Raw genomic sequence first — 21,617 nt, 5'->3', positions numbered from 1 at the left:
CATCAAGGAGAACAGGAGGTGTATCTGTTTGGTTACCCGGAGAAATCAGCAGTAGCAAAACACTGTATTTGTAATGACCACGGGATTGATTTCAAAGGCACAAAACTACTGTGCCACACCAATGGCTTTTGGGACTGCCTGGTAAAGGAAGCCATTGCTTATAAAGTTGTTGGCCAGGAAGAGCTGCAATCTACAAATCAGTGAACAAGAACGCAAAGGCAGTGGAAACATATAATATTGAGAGATACTGCCACTAGAGGCCATAGGTTAAGGGTGAAAGGTGAAAGGTTTAAGGGGATCATGAGGGGGAATTCCTTTACTTAGAGGATGGTGAGAATGAGGAATAAGCTGCCAGTGGAAGTGATGGATGAAGGTTCGATTTCAAAATTTAAGAGAAATTTGGATAGAGAAACGGATGGATGGGTGCAGGTTGAGGGTACTAGGCAGATAAATACTTTGGCACAGAGTAGATGGGCAAAAGGGGCTGTTCCTGTGCTGTACTGTTCTATGACTGAGTCGATATGAGTAATGGAGTCAGACATCTTGTGAGACTGACCTTGCAGGTGCCATTTTGTAAAATGATTAAGAATTGATTTTTGTTCTGGGTAACTTAATTAGTGCAGTTAAATATGGACATAAGGAGTATCTGCTAATAATCTGCTAAACTGAGATCATTCTCAGATACGAAGCTGTTTTGTAAAATGGCAGGTTTGCAGAAGGAAGAGCCTGTAATCTGTTTTTCTGAGCTTAGCGTTTGGGTGATCTGGTTAGACTGGTTTGAACCAGCCTGAGTTGAACAGAACAGAGGAAACCATCTAAGGCACAAGGCTGAAGGAAACAACCATAAAGCAATATGCTTTGTAGTAGTCCTGGAGTACATTCATTCAGAAGCTGACACAGGTCAGTCAGATGATTGAGCCAACAAAATTGAAACATCAAAGATTGATTTGATAAGGAATAAGATTAAAGACTGTCACGAGCCTCATGGCCCATCAGGCCAGTTCTTCAGCCAGTTTCTGTGGCGTGAAGCGACTGAGAGTACAAGACTACTCCCCCCACCCCCCCCCCCAGATAGGACACCGATTCCCATGAATGAAGGATTTTAGGAGCTCAGGCAGTGACAATGCTCAAGACCAATCATCGCGGATGTGAGGAACACCATGTCAGACATGTAGGGATCACACTGGAACCATGAGGAGCACCTGGTCTGTATAGACTCTTTTTCCTGAGGATTACGTTTTCTCTTCTTTGACTCTTGATGAAGGGTCAGGTAAGACGAGTAGATGTGTGCACAGGTATGTGGTTGTGAATTCACGTGCTTGTGAACTGAACCAATAAAGGTACTCTCTAACTGATTATTATTGTTGAAGGGTTAATCCTTGTAACAAAGTTAGGAAGGAAAAGCAAGTAGATGGAAATAGACCACTTCCACTTATTTAAATCTTAAATGTCATCACACTAAGTGTAAAAGACTTAGGGCAGACCGGAAAATATTAAACAAGCAGATATACAGCATGGAGTACACTGCTTTTTGTTAGCTGTTGAAACCAAGGACACATTATTATTTCAATTATAGTTGAGAAAAAGTAGTTAATGGGAATCAGGCAGACATGGAGGATAAGTAATAATGTAGGCTGACTTTGCAGAGTTCCTTTCTATCAATTTCTCTCAATTGTTTCAAAGCTATCGATAGATTAAAATCAAATGGAGATTAACTAATGGAGAGAGAAAGAAGATCCATTTCAGATCAACGCCCTCAGACTGGTGAAGTGAGACAATAAGAACAGTGGATTCCAAAGTTTCATGGAAATAGTCAAAAAGGTACAAAAAAAAGACAAATTACTGTTTAACTGAGTAGCAAATTATGTATTTAAATGAAATACAGAACAAATAAGAACACTACCAATGCTACAGGTGGTTGTCTGTTGTATCCAACGATGACAGGGAAACCCGTGCAGGAGGGTTTTTAAAGTGGAAAAGCCACTGCACTGGGTTAGTTCCATACTTGACCTCGGAAGTCTGGGTCCAGTGGTACGAGTAGATGTCACAGCTGGGGTCTTCCCTGGTTTGAGTGGATGACCATAACAACTTCTTTGTCTTGACATGCCCTTCGCTCTCCAGACAGCACTGCAGAACCGCATTTCTGGCCATTGTATCTCACTGCAGATCTCATCCTCTTAGTCCACTGGGGCTGACTTCACATGATCTCACCTGGGTTTGAGAGCCGCTGGCTACCCTCACCTCACATAGCCCACTTGTTGAAGCCGTGTACTGGGGTGTGGTTGTTATCTCACATAAGCAGCTACTTAGAGCTACAGGTGAGAGCTGAGTGTCCAGTGGGAACAAAGGTAACATTCAAGATGGTTGTCGATACCTTCAAATTCTTTGTATTCCTAACTTGATGAAGTAGTGAAATAGTTTCATTTTCACTCCTGCCCATTTCCAAGCATTAAAGGCTTGAAACCACAGTAAGCAAAACAGTTCCGAGTTGTCTTACTGCTTATTTCTCACTAACTATCAGCAACAAAAATCACTGCTTTATGAACACACACTCAACTGACTGTATTTAAAAGTTGTTTGCTTTAAGCACAGTGTAGTGTCTGATGACCACACGATGTGACTGGTTTGGCAGCAGGCTCCTTCCTCAATTAAGTGGCATAGCATCCCAAATGAACAAAGGGAATCCTGGCTTTTTTCTTGATTTGTTTTCATTCTTTAAGAGTTTTCTCAAGTAAGTGGCTGCTCCGATTAAACAGAATTCACTGTATACTATTAAATGTAGAACTGTGACTAAAGGAGAGGAGTGTTTGTGATGAAATAGAGATAAAATTGTCCATTGACAGGGAGCAGTTGGAGAGAGAATTGAAAGTAAAAGAATATTCTGGAATTGTGTGGCTGTAGTTACTAGAATACCCAGCAAATCAGGCAATATTTGTGAAAAAGAGAAAATCTGAGTTACATCAGAATAGGCAAATTTTGACATGAATAATAGAAGTGGTTATTTGAAATAATTGTGAAAGAGTTCAGTGGGCTGCAACATGTCCAGAGGGGCGACGAGGTGAACATACATTGTTAGTGCAGGAGATTAAAGACAGAGTGGTGGTGGGATGGAGCAAGACAAGTGACTAGAAGCACAGATCTGCCCTTGGTTCAAAGTAAATTTATCATCCCAGTACGTATATGTTATTATATAATTCAATAATTTCATTTTCTTGCAAGTATTTACAAGAAAAAGGAAATAAAATAGAATTTTACAAGAAATCATACAGAGACAAATACTGACAGGCAGCAATCACCCAGTCTAGATTTTGTTTCTCCAACTGGAAGTTTACTAACTCCACACCTCCAAAACTATTACATCACCTGGACCTCCCTCCCAACCCGCCCCATCACAGACATCCGTATCTTACAAACCTACAACACAGACTTCCCACTTCTCCAGTTCTGAGAGAGTTAATGGCATTCTCAACAGGATGCTGCTTGACTTGATTCATATTGCCATCATTTTGTTTCAGATTACTGGCATCAATTTTTAAAAGATTTTGATAATATACTGATAAGGGCTCAATTCCATTTTTTTTGGTGGATAATGATTGCTCATAGCTGCTTGTAGCCACACTGAATACCGGAGTCAGAATTAAAATCAGATGTGGTATGACTGCACCATTTAGCAGACGCTCTCAATGCTCTTTTTTTTCCTGATAACCTTAGTATATAGCTGAATATGCACAGAACATTGTGAGACACATAACTCCATCAACAAAATGCTTTCAATATAATTAAAATTCTCACCGACGAATATTTAAAAGATATTTGGTTGTGGTGTAAAAGGCAGCAGTAATGGCCAGCAGACCAGCATACCTGGATACAGATGAATTGCCTTTTGGATGGTCTTTAAAGCATTATCCTTTTTATCAATTGCAGCATGTTTTCCTGCTGCCAACTGGTTAACAGCACTGAACAACACAGCACTCTAGAAGAGAAGAAGATCAGTATCTGTATGTATAAATTCAAACATCCCATATTGGGTGCCAGGTTAAAGAATGCTACATCTTTTAACAATATATCGGACAAGTGATATATTAATCTGAAGACTGAACAAAAATAGTCATGAAGACGCTATTTTTAGTTTGAATTTACCTTAGAATGATGAGAACTTAGGATCTGTGCGACATTACCTGTCACGACCCCACCCTACAAAAACAAACATTTGTCAGAGAAAGGCAAACGAAAATAAATTCAATTCGGGGCACAGATCGCATCTTTCCCACAAGAGATTACCTTTACCTTACTTTTGTCAACAGAGTTTACTTTTGTTAACAGAATATTGTCTTAATGAACGTAAATTCAGTGCATCCTATAGGCAAGTATCAGTGATAGACATTGTTGATCAAGGACTATTTTTATTTCTGATTGTGGCCGTGGATGGAGCTGATGGGTCTAAGTTGCTTTCGGTGTTTCAATGGTGACAACCAGCTGGGGTTGGAGGTGTGCGTGTCTGTGAGAGTGTGACTGTATGCAAGAATGTGTATGGGGGGTGGGGGGGATTTGGGAGGGTGGGAAAGATGCTTGTTTTGCTGTCGTTTTGTTCTGTTGTTACTGTTTATATTGTTCTGTGTTGTTGTTGTGTTGAAGGTTGTGGGAATGTGTAGGCTACCCCTCCCACACATCTTTGGGTGTGTTGGTTAACAGAAATGACACATTGCACTGTATGTTTCGATGCACATGTGGTAAGTAAATCTGAATCTGAACCAATTGTCAAGGTTGTATAATGCTTTAAGCTTTAAGTTATAAAGGGAATTCAAAGAACCTACTTGCTCTTCTTCTGCCTCCTACTCTACTCCCATCACTATACATTCTTAATGACCACACAAATAAGTTTAACTTTTACCATGTCACAGGGCACATCATTTCTATAAATTAGTATTTTTGGATATGACAAACCTACTCATCTCAGTGTCTATGGTGAAAGTTTAATTATGGTGAATGTTGGATTAGAAATATCAACAACACACATTTCTGAAGTATCTCAACAGGACTTCAGACAAATACTTACATCTGCCTTTTGGGGAGTGTGTTGAGGAATGACCCTGGATAATAATGTCCAAAGGGCAGGATCAGCTGGATTGCTGGGAGGGATGGTAGAGTAAGTTAGTTTTAAAAATTTGCAATAGGTGTTAATTCAATTAACCTACATATAAATTTCTAAAACAAACATTATCTGGTAAAGAGACTGGTAAATCTCACAAATACATACAGAGTTTAGTTCAAAATATCGCAAAACTGAGATCTCCTTGTACCAGCAACACAATATGAAGACAACAAACTTTATCTGCAGAATATCATTAAAATTATCAAAGCAAAATTGCAGTGATGAAGGACTAGTAAATACCTACTGAATGAAAGCAATAATCTTCAGAGTCTAATCTGTTGGATATGCAGCTGTAACTTCAGTATGAATGTGTATTATAGAGATTACTAGCTCAGTAACTGGCTCACGCCTATTTCCATTTCCTTCAACCATTCTATAAATCTGACCTATAAAGACTGCATTCTGATGAGACACACAGGGCCGTTTAGCTGGTAGAACTGCTTCTTCTTAGGTTATTAAACACATGGTCAGGCACGAAGGCCACTCTTATCCATGCCTACAGTCTTCATTTAGCACCACTTACTGCATCAATTTCAAATTCCCAGCATTCAACTTTATCTGTTTGATGCTTGGCTAGAGAAATAATTGTAAATCATTCTATTAATAAGCACAATTGGTAAAATTAGATGTTGTCAACACAAGATTTGGATGAGCTGTGTACACAAACTAGTCATTCATGACTAAACTGTAGCACTTAAAATAGCTGATAAATTATAAACATAATTTATAATTTGGTTCAAAATCTTTGAGTTAGCTTAAAATTAATTTGCTTCTGCCAATCACATTGTACCCAATGAGAATTTCTTTAATATTTTGGGTTCAATTTATCAATGACCAGTAGTTATTCTGGAGAATGCAATCTTACTTGCATTCATGACTATTTCACTGAACGCAAACCACTAACACAAGCCAGAACTAACCAACCTTAAAAAGGATCTCTGTGAAATGAATTAACATTAAAAGCCTGAGCCACTATTTACATAAAATAAAAGAGGTGACATAGGGCTGGGAGGTATTAAATTGTTGAGGATAGAGCCAAGGGAGAACTGCAAGGTGTGACGAGAATACACATAAATTAAGATGTTTGCTGGCCTGGGCTTGCACCAGTGGCATCAGCAGTGGTCTGCCACCTGTCCTCAGGGGAAGGAGAGATAAGGAACAATGAAGCAGCATCTGGAGATGTGTAATGAAGGGACGGGAGAGAGAGCTGTCTGGAGCGGCTCCCCCTTTGAACCCTGAACTGTTTGAAGTGATGGACAGGCGATAGCAGGGGGATAAAAAGGGACAGGTTCGCTAAGGCAGGACACACACGACACCCGAGGTAACGAGACCCTGGAAGCAGTGCGCCTCTCACGAGTCAGTGGGAAGCTCTTTGACGGCTAATCGGGGGATCAGCCTTAAACGCACAGGGTGGAAAGGTACGATCAGCGGGAACCCGGTGTGTGTCCACCCTCGCTTGGGTGCCGGGTTCACTGCAGAGGACCGACCGCATCTGGAGGAGGGGTCACAGTCGGTGACCTCAGGTGACATCACAAAGGACCCGCCCGAAAGCTGCTTGTGAGCAATATTGCCGGTCTGTGAGTGGAAGCCATGTCTGAATGATCAGTCGTTCTCGTTCTCTCTCTCTCTCCCCCCCACGTTGACCATCGCCATGGCAACGATTACTGCGAACTGAACTAAATAGAACTGGACTTTTGTGTCACTTTGAAATTGGTCATTTACCCCTAGACAACAATAGAGCTTGATTGATGCTGTTATCTTAATTCTGTGCACATGTGTGTTTATCATTGCTAAACTGTTGCATTTATTATCCTTTCGATTATTGTGTTGCTTGTTTCTTTAATAAAACTTTCTTAGTTCTAGTAATCCAGACTCCAACTGAGTGATCCATTTCTGCTGGTTTGGCAACCCAGTTACGGGGTACGTAACAAAGGATATAAAGGCCCTGATGGGAGCTAGATACAGACCCCAAGACGGTAGTAAGAAACATAGAAAATAGGTGCAGGAGTAGGCCATTCGGCCCCTCGAGCCTGCACTGCCATTCAGTACGATCATGGCTGATCATCCAACTCAGAACCCTGTACCTGCCTTCTCTCCATACCCCCTGATCCCTTTAGCCACAAGGGCCATATCTAACTCCTTCTTAAATATAGCCAATGAACTGGCCTCAACTGTTTCCTGTGGCAGATTTGGTCTACAAATTACAATGGGAAATAGAAAATACATGCTAAAACGGTAATGTTACAAAAGTCGTGGGGACTTTCAATATGTAGGTAGGTTGGGAAATCAGGTTGGTGCTGGATCCCCAGAGTGGGAATTTCGAGAATGCCTATAAAATGACTTTTTAGAGCAGCTTGTGGTTGCACTCACCAGGGGGATCAGCAATTCTGAATTGGGTGTTGTACAATGAACCAGAATTACTTAAAGAGCTTAAGGTAAAATAACTCTTAGGAGCAAGTGATAATCTGATTGAATTCACCCTGAAATTTGAGGAGAAGTTAAAAGTCAGATGTATCAGTATTACAATGGAGTAAAGGGAATTACAGCGGCATGAGAGAAGAGCTAGGGAGAATTGATTGGAAAAGAACAGTTGGTAGGTATGATGGTGGTGTAGCAAAAGCTGGAATTTATAACCATATAAAACCGTATAACAATTACAGCACAGAAACAGGCTGGAAGTAATTCAGAAGGCATAGGAAATATACACCCCACAGAGGAAGTAGTACTCTAAAGGCAATATGACACCATCGTGGCTAACAAGAGAAGTCAAAGCCAACATAAAAGCCAAAGAGCAGAATAATAAAGAGCATCCAATAGAGCAAAAATGACTGAAGTTAAAGAATTGGGAAGCTTTTAAAAACCAACAGAAGGCAACTAAAAAAAGTCATTAAGGAAAAGATGGAGTAATATTGAAGAGGATACCAAAAATTTCTTTAGACACATCAAGCATGAAAGAGAGGTGAAGGTGGATATCGGACCACTGGAAAATTATGCTGGAGAGGCAGTAATGGGGGGGGGGGGCAAAGAAATGGCGTACAAACTGAATAAGTATTTTGCATTAATCTTCACTGTGGAAGACACCAACAGTATGGTAGAAGTTCCAGATGTCAGGGGTCATGAAGTGCGTGATTTGGATGATGGAACTGATGGCTTTGTTGCAAAGTTTGCAGATGATACAAAGATAGGTAGAGGGGCAGGTAGTTTTGAGAAAGTAGACAGGCTATAAAAGGACTTAAACAAATTAGGAGAATGGGCAATTAAGTGGCACATGGAATACAGTGTCGGGAAGTGCATGGTTATACATTTTGGTGGAAGAAATAAAAGGGTAGGTTATTTTCTAAATGGACAGAAAGTACAAAAAAAAGGACATACGAGTCCTGTGCAAGATCCCCTAATGGTTCATTTGCAGGTTAGTCTGTGACGAGGACAAATGCAATGTTAGCACTCATTTCAAGAGGACTGGAATATAAAACCAAGGATGTAATGTTGACACTTCATAAAGAACTGGTGAGGCCTCAATTGGGAGTATTGAGAGCAGTTTTGGGCCACTTATCTTAGAAAGGACATTCTGAAACTGGAGAAGGTTCAAACAAGGTTCATGAAAATTATTTAGGATTGAATGGCTTGTTATATGAAGAGCGTTTGATGGCTCTCGCCCTGTATTCACTAGAATCCAGAGGAATGTGGGGTAACCTAATTGAAATCTATCGAATGATGAAAGGCCTTGACAGAGAGGATGTGGAGAGGGCGTTTCCTATAGTTGGAGAGTCTAACACCAGAGGACACAGCCTCAGAACAGAGGGGCATCCTTTTAGAATGGAGATGGGGAGAAATTTCTTTGGCCAGAGAGTGATGAATCTGTGTAATTCTTTACCACAGATCTGTGAAGGCCAAGCCTTTCTGTATATTTAAGGCAGAGGTTGATAGATTCTTGATTGATCAGGGCATGAAGGTCATATCACCAAGATACTTCTAAGAATTTTGATGACAAGAGCTAAAAGTAAGATACAAGCTGAAATAGGTAAAGAACAATGTGGTTTTGTGAAAGACAAATGTACAAGAAACGCAATATTGATGTTAAGGATACTATCAGAATGAACTATTCAAGTGCAAAAAGATTTGTTTGTTTTATCGACTACACAAAAGCATTTGATAAAGTGAAGCACAATAAGTTATTTGAAATATTACAGAAAACTCTAGATCTGGATTCCAAAGACCTCCGCCAAATCAGAAATCTGTACTGGGAACAAACTGCCGCTGTAAGAATAGATGGAGAAGTGAGTCAGTTTACGAAAATCAAGAGAGGCGTTAGACAAGGGTGTGTTTTCTCCCCTGATTTATTTAATGTGTACAGTGAGAAAATATTATAAAAAAATAAGAGACATCTTGGGAATCAAAGTTGGCGGTGAAAACATCAATAATTTCAGATATGCAGATGACACTGTGTTAATTACAAGTTCGGAGGAAGAACTACAAAACTTTATTGATCTAATTGTTGAAGAAAGTGCAAAAATGGGTCTATCTATCAATTGCAAAAAGACAGAATGTATGGTTGTATCCAAAAAGAACGAGAATCCTATCTGCAGGCTGAGAATAAATGGAGAAGACATAAAACAAGTACAGAACTTTTGCTAATTAGGAAGCTGGGTGACATCAGATGGCAGGTGCGACTTGGACATTAAAAGAAAATAGGGATGGCAAAAGACACCTTTACGAGAATGAAGAGTATACTGACCAATACTAAACTAGGCATGACAACCCGTCTCAGAGTACTGAAATGTTACGTTTATCCGGTTATGTTATATGGCTCAGAATTTTGGACAATATCGAGTAACATGAGGAAACGAATTGTAGCAGCAGAGATGTGGTTTTTGAAGAGGATGCAAAGAATATCATGGACAAAACGAATATCTGACGAGGATGTCATGAACAGAGCAAACACAAAAAGCGAAATAATGTATGAGATCATGAAAAGGCAACGTAACTTCATTGGACATGTGATTAGGAAAGAAGAGTTAGAATGCATGGTAATTATGGGAAAGATTGAAGGGAAGAAAGCAAGAGGAAGACAAAGACAAATGATGATGGAGACAGCAGCCAGAGAACTGGAAATGAATACCAATGAATTGATCCACTTGACCCGAAACAGGAGTGTGTGGGCCATGGCAGTCAAAGCTCAAACTGGACATGGCACCTGAAGATGATGATGATATTTCACTGACAGCTGCTCAGAAGAAGAAAGATTCCCTCCAACAAACAGATCCTGAAATTATTTAATGCCTAATCTATCCCATTCTCTAAAAAAAGATTGGTCGTAGATGGTTTTAAAAAAATTAGAAAAAATAGGACTAGAAAGAGAAAATCTCAATAAACCCAAATGTTCTCTAAACTGTAGCCAGATGCTCAAAGTGTGTTTAACCACCAAGCTGTCAGTTAATTTATTTAAAGATAAAGGAAGAGAGGATCCGAGAAGTGAGATAATAGAAAATTTCGTAATAGAGTTGGCTTCCAAAAAGACCCATATTGGACAATCCTCACGATTAATATAATATAACCAGAACGTGTGATTTCGTATGTTAATTGCCCAATAATATAACCTAAAATTGGGTAGAGCAAGGCCTCCATTCTATTTAATTTTTTGAAGGTGGGCTTTATTTAATCGGGGTTTTCTGTTCTTCCATATATAGGAAGAAAGAATCGAATCTAAAGAATCAAAAAAAGACAGGAATAAAAACAGGTACAGCTTGAAAAAGGTATATAAATTTAGGTAGAATATTCATTTTAATAGAATTCATTCGACCAATCAATGATAAAGAGAGAGGCGACCAATTAGAAAGTGTCTTTTTCACATAATTCATTAAGGTTAGGACATTTTCTTTGAATAGAGCTTTATAATTCTTAGTGATTGTTACACCCAAATATGTAAATTGTTTTCTAACAATTTTAAAAAGGTTAATATTCAATGGCATCAAATTATTTAAAGGAAACAACTCACTCTTATGTAAATTCAATTTATATCCTGAAAACTGACTAAAATTAGTCAGTAAAAGAAACATAGAGGGTAAAGAAGTTGTAACATTAGATATAAAAACCCATAGGTCATCAGCATAAAGTGAAACTTTATGAATAGTACCTTTCTTTAAGATACCAGTGATATCTTTAGACTCTCGAAAGGCAATTGCTAGAGGTTCTAATACCAAATCAAAAAGCAAAGGGCTCAACGGACATCCTTGTCTGGTTCCACGTTGGAGTTTAATTGGTTTAGAATTCTGAAAGTTAGTAAGGACCCGAGCGGAGGGAGATAAGTAATTTAATCCAAAAAATAAAATTGGGCCCAAAATTAAATTTTTCTAGCGTTTTAAATAGGTAATTCCATTAAACTCGGTCAAAAGCCTTCTCCGCATCCAGAGAAATCACACATTCCGATATTTCTTTGGATGGAGAATGCATAATATTTAACAATCGCCGTATATTAAAATGGGAATATCGATTTTTAATAAATCCTGTCTGATCATCAGATATTACGGAAGGTATAATATTCTCGAGTCTATGGGCCAAAACTTTAGATAGGATCTTAGCATCAACATTGAGTAAAGAGATTGGTCTATATGAAGAGCATTCAGTGGGATTCTTATTCTTTTTAAGAATAAGCGAAATGGAAGCTTCATAAAAAGACTGTGGCAACCTACCCACATTGAAAGAAACAGTAAGGGTAGAACATAAATGAGGTATAAGCAATGAAGAAAAAGACATAAAATTCTCCAGAGAATCCGTCAGGTCCTGAAGATTTCCCAGATTTCCCAATGAACGTATAACCTCAGTGATTTCCTCCTGAGAAATAGGTTGATCCAACTGCTCTCGATTATCAACTGAAAGTCCAGGAATACTTAATTGGTCTAAAAAAATTGTTCATTGCAGTACTTAACAAAATCAGAACTATACAGTTTAGAATAAAATCCTCTAAAAGTGTCATTTATTTCAAAATGGTCAGTTGTCAAATCACCATAGGTTTTACGAATTTCTTTAATTTTCCGTTTAGCTATAAAGGTTTTCAAATGATTAGCCAATAGTTTACCAGTTTTTTCTCCATGTATATAGAATTGGCTTCTATCTTTTAAAAGTTGGCTTTCAATTGGATACGTCATAAGAAGATCATATTTAGTTTTAATTTCAATACGTCTTTTGTATAATTCAGGGTCTGGTGCCAAAGCATATTTCTGGTCTAATTGCTTTAATTAATTAACTAAGTCAGTTCTCTCTTTATTAGCTTTTTTCTTAATATATGCAGTATAGGAGATAACTTGTCTTCGAATATACGCCTTAAAAGCATCTCAAATGATAAGACCAGAAGTCTCTTCCAACGTATTTTCTTCAAAAAAAAAGAGTAATTTGATTCTCCAGAAATTTTAGAAAGTCCTTACCAGATAACAAAGTTAAATTAAAATGCCAGGATCTCTTCATATGAGTGAAACCAGGAAGATTTAAAGATAGAAGTACAGAAGAATGGTCGGATACAGCTATTTCTTTATAGTCAATAGATTGAACTAATGGAATCATTTGATTATCAATTTAAAAAAAATCACTCCTGGTATATGATGGACATGAGAGAAGAATGAATACTCCCTTCCTGCTGGATGATAAAAACACCAGACATCAACAATATCACAATTCATTAGAAAGGACTAAATAAATAAAGCTGATTTATTAGATGTAGCTGATTTAGGAGAAGAACGATCTAATACTGGGTCTAGAAAACAATTAAAATCTCCTCCCATCACTATAGAATAAAGACTGAAATCTGGGAGGAATGAAAAGAAATGCTCAAAAAATCCTGGGTCATCCAGATTGGGGGCATACACATTAGCAAATACAATTAATTTTTTTATCTAGTTTCCCTGACACTATGACAACTTGTCCATTAGGGTCAGAGACAACTTTATGTTGAACAAAAGAAACCGTATTGTCTATGAAAATCGAGACCCCTTGAGATTTTGCTCTAAATGAAGAATGAAATTGTAAACCCCTCCTCCGATTAAAAAGGCGTGCATTGTCACAACTACGTACATGTGTTTCTTGTAGAAAAATAGTGGGGGCCCTTAACTTTTTAATATAAGCAAAAATCTTATTCCGTTTCACAGGATGATTTAACCCTTTCACATTAAAACTAAGTAAATTAATATTTCGATCCATTTTAAATACTAATTAAGAGTTAAAAGATCTGACCATAAATTACTAGAACCAGAGAATGAAGCATAAAATAAGGTACTCAAACAGAAAGTTTGGATGGTAGCCCAACCCAGCTTCCACAGAAAAAAGGAAAAAAGAGACCCCACCCCCCTCCCCCTCCCAAAGCCAAAAAAAAAAGCCAGCCACAGAACAGACAGCATGTTAAACCCTAAAGACAACCCTCCTAAAGAAATCCTGCTGGGAAAACTCCAATCATTCAAGGATACTATGTTCCTACCAAGAGAAAGCAGGCAAAATAAACTTAGATCAGAAATCCAAAAGATAAGAAGATTCATTTTAACAATTTCAAAAAATATATATATAGAAAAACCTCAGAAAAAAAGTAATAAAAATATCAAAGAAAATATCAAAAAGCAAGATATATAAAACCTAAATTTATTAAAACCTTATTCTATCCAACATTAAAAAGATAATTGCTCTTGGAAGAGATATAACGCAATTAATCTTCTGCTTTCAAAAACTTCTGTGTGTCTTCAACTGATCCCAGCCATTCCTGCACACCATTTTTCTGAACGATTCTCAGACGTGAGGAGGGCTTAAACCCTTTGTTATAAAGCAGCGACATAACCTCTTTATATTTGGCACATTCTGCCATAATCTCCGGTGTATAATCTTCCACAAATCTGATCATTTTCCCATTGTAATCGATCATTCCTACTCGACGGGTATGGCAGATTAAAAGCTTCTTTGTATGAAATTCATGAAAACACAGAATAACCGACCTAGGTTGCTCCCCCGACTTTGGCTTCGGGGCCAGTGACCGGTGGGTGCGGTCCAACTTAGGCACAGATGGCAATAAATCAGGGAACAGCTGCTTCAGAAAGCTTGCAAAGAACTCCCTGGGGCGGGCACCTTCAGCTGATTCTTCAAGACCCAGAATACGTAGATTGTTCCTCTGCTTCTGCTTTCCAGGTTGGTAATCTTTGTTAATTTTTCATTAGGTAATGATATTTTTTTGCAGAGCTTACTCATGTCTTCTAAGTCCGCTTCCAGTATCGACAGAGTTTCTTTACTCTCCTTAATTCGCTCATCATGTTCGATTACAGTTTGTTGAATAGTGTCCAACTTGACATTAAGCTGTTGAAATTCATCAGAAAGTTCTGCTCTTTGATTTTTAAGAAAATCTCCAATTGATTCCAAAGTGGTTGGAGAATCATTTTTTTTCTTTTGCAGAGGCTTTAGTCTTTCTCAAAGACATAATAGAGCAATATTGAGATTTATAATAAGGTTTCAAAAAACTGGTAGGAAAAAAGATAGGTAAGGTAGGAGCAAGTTCAAAAAGATGTTACCCCATTGGCTGCCAGCAGGGCTCTCAGTTTTAAAAGTAACTGACAACAGGATTCACATTTCTGAACAAAATAATCAACATTGCAAATAGGTGCGTGCATATCTGGTAATTATTTTGCTGCCGGGATACAAATTACAAGGAGATAAAGATCATATTTTTAATTCAAACTATCTCTCTTTAGTTAAAAAATGAATTCTAGTCCATCTATTAAAATATGTTTTAAACTTATTTTTCTTACCTATGAACAGCTTTCACCACTTGTCTCTGTACAGCTAAACTGTTACCTTGCAAAGAAAACATTCCTGAAGACAGAAGGCAGGTTTCGTAAGTGGAACTGTTCTTATCACAGTGTTTGAGCAGTTCATTCAGTGCTGCTGTAGTTAGGGTGCTGTCCTTCTTCAACAGTCCCAAAGCACACAGTGCCTGCAGACTTTCTATACTGGGCTCTTTCAACATGGAGCTGTTAAAATGCAACCAAAGTACAATTAACTCTGGAATTTGCAGTATTCTAATATCCAAACACTTACAAATTAAAAGAGAAAAACTATGGAATTTGTTTAGTGCCTTATGCCTTGCTTTCAAATGTAATTGAGTTAGCAAATCTTACAACCAGGCTCACAAATAGTCAACAGATACATCTGCAGATCATCTGTTGTTGCCAGTACAATCTTCTACGTGACAATGTGCTGGTGTAATGGCATCAACACGGGTGATGCCAATAGGCTCAATAAACTGATTAGAAAGGCTGGCTCTGTTATAGGAGTCAAACTGGACACACTGGAGGCTGTGGTAGAACAAGAGACCCTATGGAAAATCCTGGCAATTCTGGGCAATGTTTCTCACCCTCTGCATGCCACCTTGGCTGAAAAGAGGAGCACTTTTAGTAATTGACAAAGCAACTGCACTTCTCCAAAGAGTGCTGTATAAAGTCATTCTTAACCTCGTGCATTAGGCTCTATAATGAGTCAACCTATAGCCGGGAAAGTGATGACAACCCCCCGCCCCAAGACTGTTTGAGGTCATTTATTTTTTATTCTTTCTTCTCTTTGAATATATGTGCATTTGTAATGCTACTGTGACACTGTAATTTCCTTTGCGATCAATAGAGTATTTATCTTTCTATCTATCTATCATTTGTTTCTGTTGGTACTGGAAGCAGTTAAGGGTAGTTGTTCCAATAAGGATAGACTGAATAAGTAATAACATTTTTAAAAGTTGCAGCTCAGACCAAATAACGTAAGGGTGGGAATAGTGGTTTGCCCAGCTCCACAGCCAATGAATGAATTAGAGCAGAACAGTGTGCAATCCCGCACAGTGACATTAAATAACTAACTGAACCACGAAAACCCCGACTTCAACAATGCCAAACTCAGCACAAGGGTATGTCCTACCTGTGAACACATGGGTTTCCTCCCACATTCCAGACCACACACGGGTTTGGGTTAGTGAGTGGTGGGCATGCTCTGCTGGCAACAGAATCGTGGTAACAGTTGCAGGCTGCCCCCACCATATCCTCAGACTCATAGTCGCTGACACAGCCATTGCGGCAAGTAAAGCTAACCTTTAAGAGAGATCTTTACCTTTAATTACTACAAGTACATTTTAAACAATTTGCCAGGAAAGTAATCTCCCATCTTTCTCTTTGAAGTACTATTTCACTTCCTCACATAGAGAAATTCCAGCCTTTTTATACAGTGGGCAACTACTTACTTAATACTTCATACTAAGTCTAAAAACATGCTACACTAAAGAGAATAACTCAAAAATGTACATTTTTGAGCAAAGGTCCAAAAGACCACAAGATATAGGAGCAGAATTAAGCCGTTTGGCCCACCGAGTCAGCTCCGCCATTTCATCATGGCTGATCCAATTTTCCCCTCAGCCCCAAACTCCTGCCTTCTCCCTGCATCCCTTCGTGCCCTGACCAATGAAGAATCTATCAACCTCTGCCTTAAATATCAGTGAAAACTTCGCCTCCACACCTGTTGTGGCAAAGCATTCCACAGATTCACTGCTCTCTGGCTAAAAAATATACTTCCTCACCTCTGTTCCCAAAAGATGCTCCTCTATTCTGAGGATGTGTCCTCTTGTCTTAGACTCTCCCACCATAGGAAACATCCTCTCCACATCCGCTTTATCAAGGCCTTTCACCATTTGATAGGTTTCAATGAGATCACCCCACATTCTTCTGAACTCTCATGAATACAGGCCCAGAGCTATTAGGTGCTCTTTATATGACAAGCCATTCAATCCTGGCAACACACACAAAAAATGCTGGTGAACGCAGCAGGCCAGGCAGCATCTATAGGAAGAGGTACAGAAGTACAGAGGTATAGGAAGAGGCATCTATAGGAAGACTGTACCTCTTCCTATAGATGCTGCCTGGCCTGCTGCGTTCACCGACAACTTTGATGTGTGTTGCTTGAATTTCCAGCATCTGCAGATTTCCTCGTGTTTGCATTCAATCCTGGAATCATTTTCGTGAACATCCTTTGAACCCACTCCAGTTTCAGCACATCCTTTCTAAGATAAGGGGCCCAAAACTGCTCATAACACTCCAAGTGAGGCCTCACCATTGTGAGGCTTTAGAAAGTCTCAACATTACATCCTTGCTTTTATATTCTAGTCCTCTTGAAATTAATGCTAACATTGTATTTGCCTTTCTCACCACAGACTGAATGTGCAAATTAACCTTTAGGGAATCCTGCACTGGGACTCCCAAGTCCCTTAGCACCCCAGTTTTTTTGTATTTTCTGTCCATTTAGAACAGTCATCCCTTCAATTTCTTCTACCAAAGTGCATGACCATACACTTTCCAACACTGTATTCCATCTGCCATTTCTTTGCTCATTCTCCAAATCTATCTATCCTTCTGTAGCCTCTCTATTTCCTCAAACTGCCTGCTCCTCTACCTATCTTTATATCGTCTACAAACTTCGCAACAAAGCCATCAATTCCATCATCCAAATAACTGACATATAACATAAAAAGAATTGGTCCTAACACCCTGTGGAACACCACTAGTCACCGGCGGACAGGCAGAAAAGGCTCCCTTTCTTCCCACTCTTTACTTCTAGCCAACCAGCTACTGCTTTATCCATGCTAGAATACCAAGGGCTTGCAGCTTGTTCAGCAGCCTCATGTGTGGATCCTTGTCAAAGGCCTTCTGAAAATCCATGTACATGATATCGACAGATTCTCCTTTGCCTGTCCTGCTTGTTACTTCTTCAAAGAATTCCAACAGACTTGTCAGGCGAGATTTCCCTTGAGGAAATCATGCTGACTAGGGCCTATTTTATCATGTGCCTCCAAGTACCGAGACCTCATCCTTAATAATTGGCTCCAACATCTTCCCAACCACTGAGATCAGACTAACTGGCTTATAGTTTCCTTTCTTCTGCCTCTCTCCCTTCAATGAAGAGTGGAGTGACATTTACAATTTTCCAGTCTTCCGGAACCATTCCAGGATCTTGTGATTCTTTAAAGATCAACTCTAATGCCTCCACAATCTCTTCAGCCACCTCTTTCAGAACTCTAGGGTGTACACCATCTGGTCCAGGTATCTACCTTCAGACCTTTCAGTTTCCCAAGAACCTTCTCTCAAGTTAGAGTAACTTCACACACTTCATGCCCTTGGCACCTGGAACTTCCATCAGTGAAGACTGATGCAAAATACCTATACATTTAATCTATTTTGTGGTCCCCCATTACTACCTCTTGGTCCTTTCATAACTTACAGTTTCACTGAAGATATAGGAATTATGAATATTATCTAACAGGTTGGGCAGCATCAGTGGAAACAAACAGTCAACGTTTCGGGCCGAGACCCTTCGTCAGGACTGAAGAGGGAGGGGGCAGGGGGCCGATAAAGACGGTGGCAGGAGGGTGGGAAGGAGAAGGCTGGTAGTTGCCAGGTGAAAAGCTGGTTATTGGTTTTTCACCTGGCACCTACCAGCCTTCTCCTTCCCATCTTCCCCCCACCTTCCTTATAGGGCCCTGGCCCCCTCCCTCTTCAGCCCTGACGAAGGGTCTCAGCCCGAAACGTTGACAGTTCGTTTCCACGGATGCTGCCCGACCTGTTGAGTTCCTCCAGTGTGTTGTGCGTGTTGCTTTGACCCCAGCATCTGCAGATTATTTTGTGTTTATGAATGTTACTTATATCTTTCTTTAATTATCAACATCTATAAACTGGAAGAAGATACATTCTGAAATTAAGATGGGAATGAAAAGTTAATAATGTTTCCTAGGTGCTCACCACTTGAAAAGTAAAGTCTTAGCGTTGTCCATTCTGTTGCATTTGAACTCAATCATGGCCAGTGCAATCAGTATCTGAGCCTTCTTTTTCTCCGTGTGGACAATACTTAAAGCCTTTTCATAAGCTGACAAAAAAAGAAATAGGCTGAAATGTCAGAATTTCAGCAAATCAACTTGCATCCTAACCAAAAACTCCATACGTTATATAACTGACAAAATTACCCTGAATACAGGAAGAATAAAGTACACCAGTAGATTGCAAAATGAAAATAATTGCAGTTCATTGGATATAGATAATAAGATTATGGAATGCCTCTCTTTAAGCAAGCTGGCATTAAATGGTGCCTTGGGCATATTCCAACATCAAAACAGATTTATCACCTTGTGTTTCTCTCTCCCCTCCTCCCACCTTCTAACTCTGACTCCCCATCATTTTCTCTCCAGTCCTGCTGAAGGGTCACAGCCCAGAATGATGACTGTACTCTTTTCCGTAGATGCTGCTGAGTTCCTCCAGCATTTTGCGTGTGTTGCTCTAAATTGATTTGTTCCATGAATTCCCTAAAATAAAATTGCAGTGACAAGAGCTTTAAAAGACAGCCATTGTCATACGTAAACTGAACTGCTTAATCCAAGAACACTTCACATTGAGAGATAGCTCGCAATAAATTGTGGGCATTGGGACCTATTTTTCAGTAGCAAGAGTCATATGTGTGATGAGATGCGTGAGGTGTTTTTATTAGGGAAAACATTAGCAAATTCACAAAGTGAATGTCTCCCAAAAAGGCAGACTGTGACAGCCATCAGCAGGTATGGCTGATTTGCCAGAAGCACTGCCATCTTGGAATTCAATGTTCCCAGCAATCAGCTTCTTGTAATTGATAACATCTGAACATGCATTTGGATGTGGGAAGGGTCCACCACCAGACAGCAAAGTCACTTTTTGCCTGGGCTTTCAGAAAACAAAAAAATCAGGGCATCCGGAGTGGTGGGGAGAGAGACAGACAGCTGAAATGAAGATATCCAAAGTGGTGGGAGACAGACAGACGTCTGAAATGAAGATATCCGGAGTGCTGGGGAGAGAGACGGACGGCTGAAATACAGATATCCGGAGTGCTGGGGAGAGAGACGACTGAAATACAGATATCCGGAGTGGTGGGGAGAGAGACGACTGAAATACAGATATCCGGAGTGGTGGGGAGAGACGACTGAAATACAGATATCCGGAGTGGTGGGGAGAGAGACAGACGACTGAAATACAGATATCCAGAGTGGTGGGGAGAGACGACTGAAATACAGATATCTGGAGTGGTGGGGAGAGAGACAGACGACTGAAATACAGATATCCAGAGTGACGGGGAGACAGACAGACGACTGAAATACAGATATCCGGAGTGGTGGGGAGAGAGACGACTGAAATACAGATATCCGGAGTGGTGGGGAGAGAGCCGACTGAAATACAGATATCCGGAGTGGTGGGGAGAGAGACGACTGAAATACAGATATCCGGAGTGGTGGGGAGAGAGACGACTGAAATACAGATATCCGGAGTGGTGGGGAGAGACGACTGAAATACAGATATCCGGAGTGGTGGGGAGAGACGACTGAAATACAGATATCCGGAGTGGTGGGGAGAGAGACGACTGAAATACAGATATCCGGAGTGGTGGGGAGAGAGACGACTGAAATACAGATATCCGGAGTGGTGGGGAGAGACGACTGAAATACAGATATCCAGAGTGGTGGGGAGAGACGACTGAAATACAGATATCCGGATTGGTGGGGAGAGACGACTGAAATACAGATATCCGGAGTGGTGGGGAGAGAGTCGACTGAAATACAGGTATCTGGAGTGGTGGCAGAAAGAAATGGACGGTTGAAATGCAGATAACCTTTGAAGACAACATCAAACAGATTTTGATCAACAAGCCTCTTGCTCCAACTTGAACAAGAAAGTTCAAGCAAGGGGACTAGCTTACTGGCAGAATGAGTGTACAAATGTTCCAAATAGAAAACATTTATGATTCATGGAGTCACTTTCACTTTTTTGGATAGCACTTCTGTCATCCTAATACAACTGGGAGTTTGCTGAAATGTTTAATAACATTTGTGTAATAACATATCACTATTCATGGCAAGAGCCATGCTTGCATGAGTAGTCTGACTATTCCACTGCAATGGTTTTTGCAATCAAGGTGGCTATTGCTTATTCTATAATACTGGGCCTCAGATTCAGCATTAGGGTTGGCTCTATCAGTGTGTCACCACATAAATAATACAAATCACAGGCTCTAAGCTGAGCCTAGCGGTTGCCAGACTCCGCAACAGTCTCACAGCCTTCTGAGGGCACATGAGCAGAATCTCATGCTAACATCTGGAAAACATGTGCTTGACTTTTGTTTATGTTTTCTAGGCCACTTTGACTTTCCAGTTGCTAGAATTTTCTGCTATCAAAATGTAGATCCTCTTTGAAAGGTTTCGATAAGAGTGGATGTGGAGAGGAGGTTTCCTATAGTGGGGAAGTCTAGGACCACAGGGCACAGCCTCAAACCGGAGAGATATCCACTTAGAATGGGGATGAGGAGGAATTTCTTTAGCTAAAGGGTGGTGAATCTGTGGAATTAAATACTATGGATGGCTGTGAAGGCCAAGTCATTCAGTATAATTCAGTAGAGGTTG

General features: G+C 39.8%; 1 protein-coding gene across 2 annotated transcripts in view; it reads right to left on the bottom strand.

Moving 5' to 3' along the window:
* The window catches only part of skic3 (SKI3 subunit of superkiller complex), a 192,866-nt gene that overhangs the window by 34,816 nt on the left and 136,433 nt on the right, over positions 1 to 21,617 (bottom strand). For both annotated transcript variants that reach the window (XM_063069269.1, XM_063069268.1), the window contains exons 30-34: positions 18,943 to 19,066; positions 14,926 to 15,147; positions 5,057 to 5,129; positions 4,141 to 4,194; positions 3,862 to 3,973 (exon numbers count right to left, since the gene is read on the bottom strand). In XM_063069269.1, the coding sequence (XP_062925339.1) occupies positions 3,862 to 3,973; positions 4,141 to 4,194; positions 5,057 to 5,129; positions 14,926 to 15,147; positions 18,943 to 19,066 (585 nt within the window). The remainder of the gene's footprint in view (positions 1 to 3,861; positions 3,974 to 4,140; positions 4,195 to 5,056; positions 5,130 to 14,925; positions 15,148 to 18,942; positions 19,067 to 21,617) is intronic.

This window comes from Mobula hypostoma, chromosome 16 (assembly GCF_963921235.1).
Source record: "Mobula hypostoma chromosome 16, sMobHyp1.1, whole genome shotgun sequence".
In the NCBI taxonomy this organism is placed as follows: domain Eukaryota; kingdom Metazoa; phylum Chordata; class Chondrichthyes; order Myliobatiformes; family Myliobatidae; genus Mobula; species Mobula hypostoma.
Note: the sequence above shows the minus strand (reverse complement) of the source record. Positions and strands in the feature narration are given on the sequence as shown.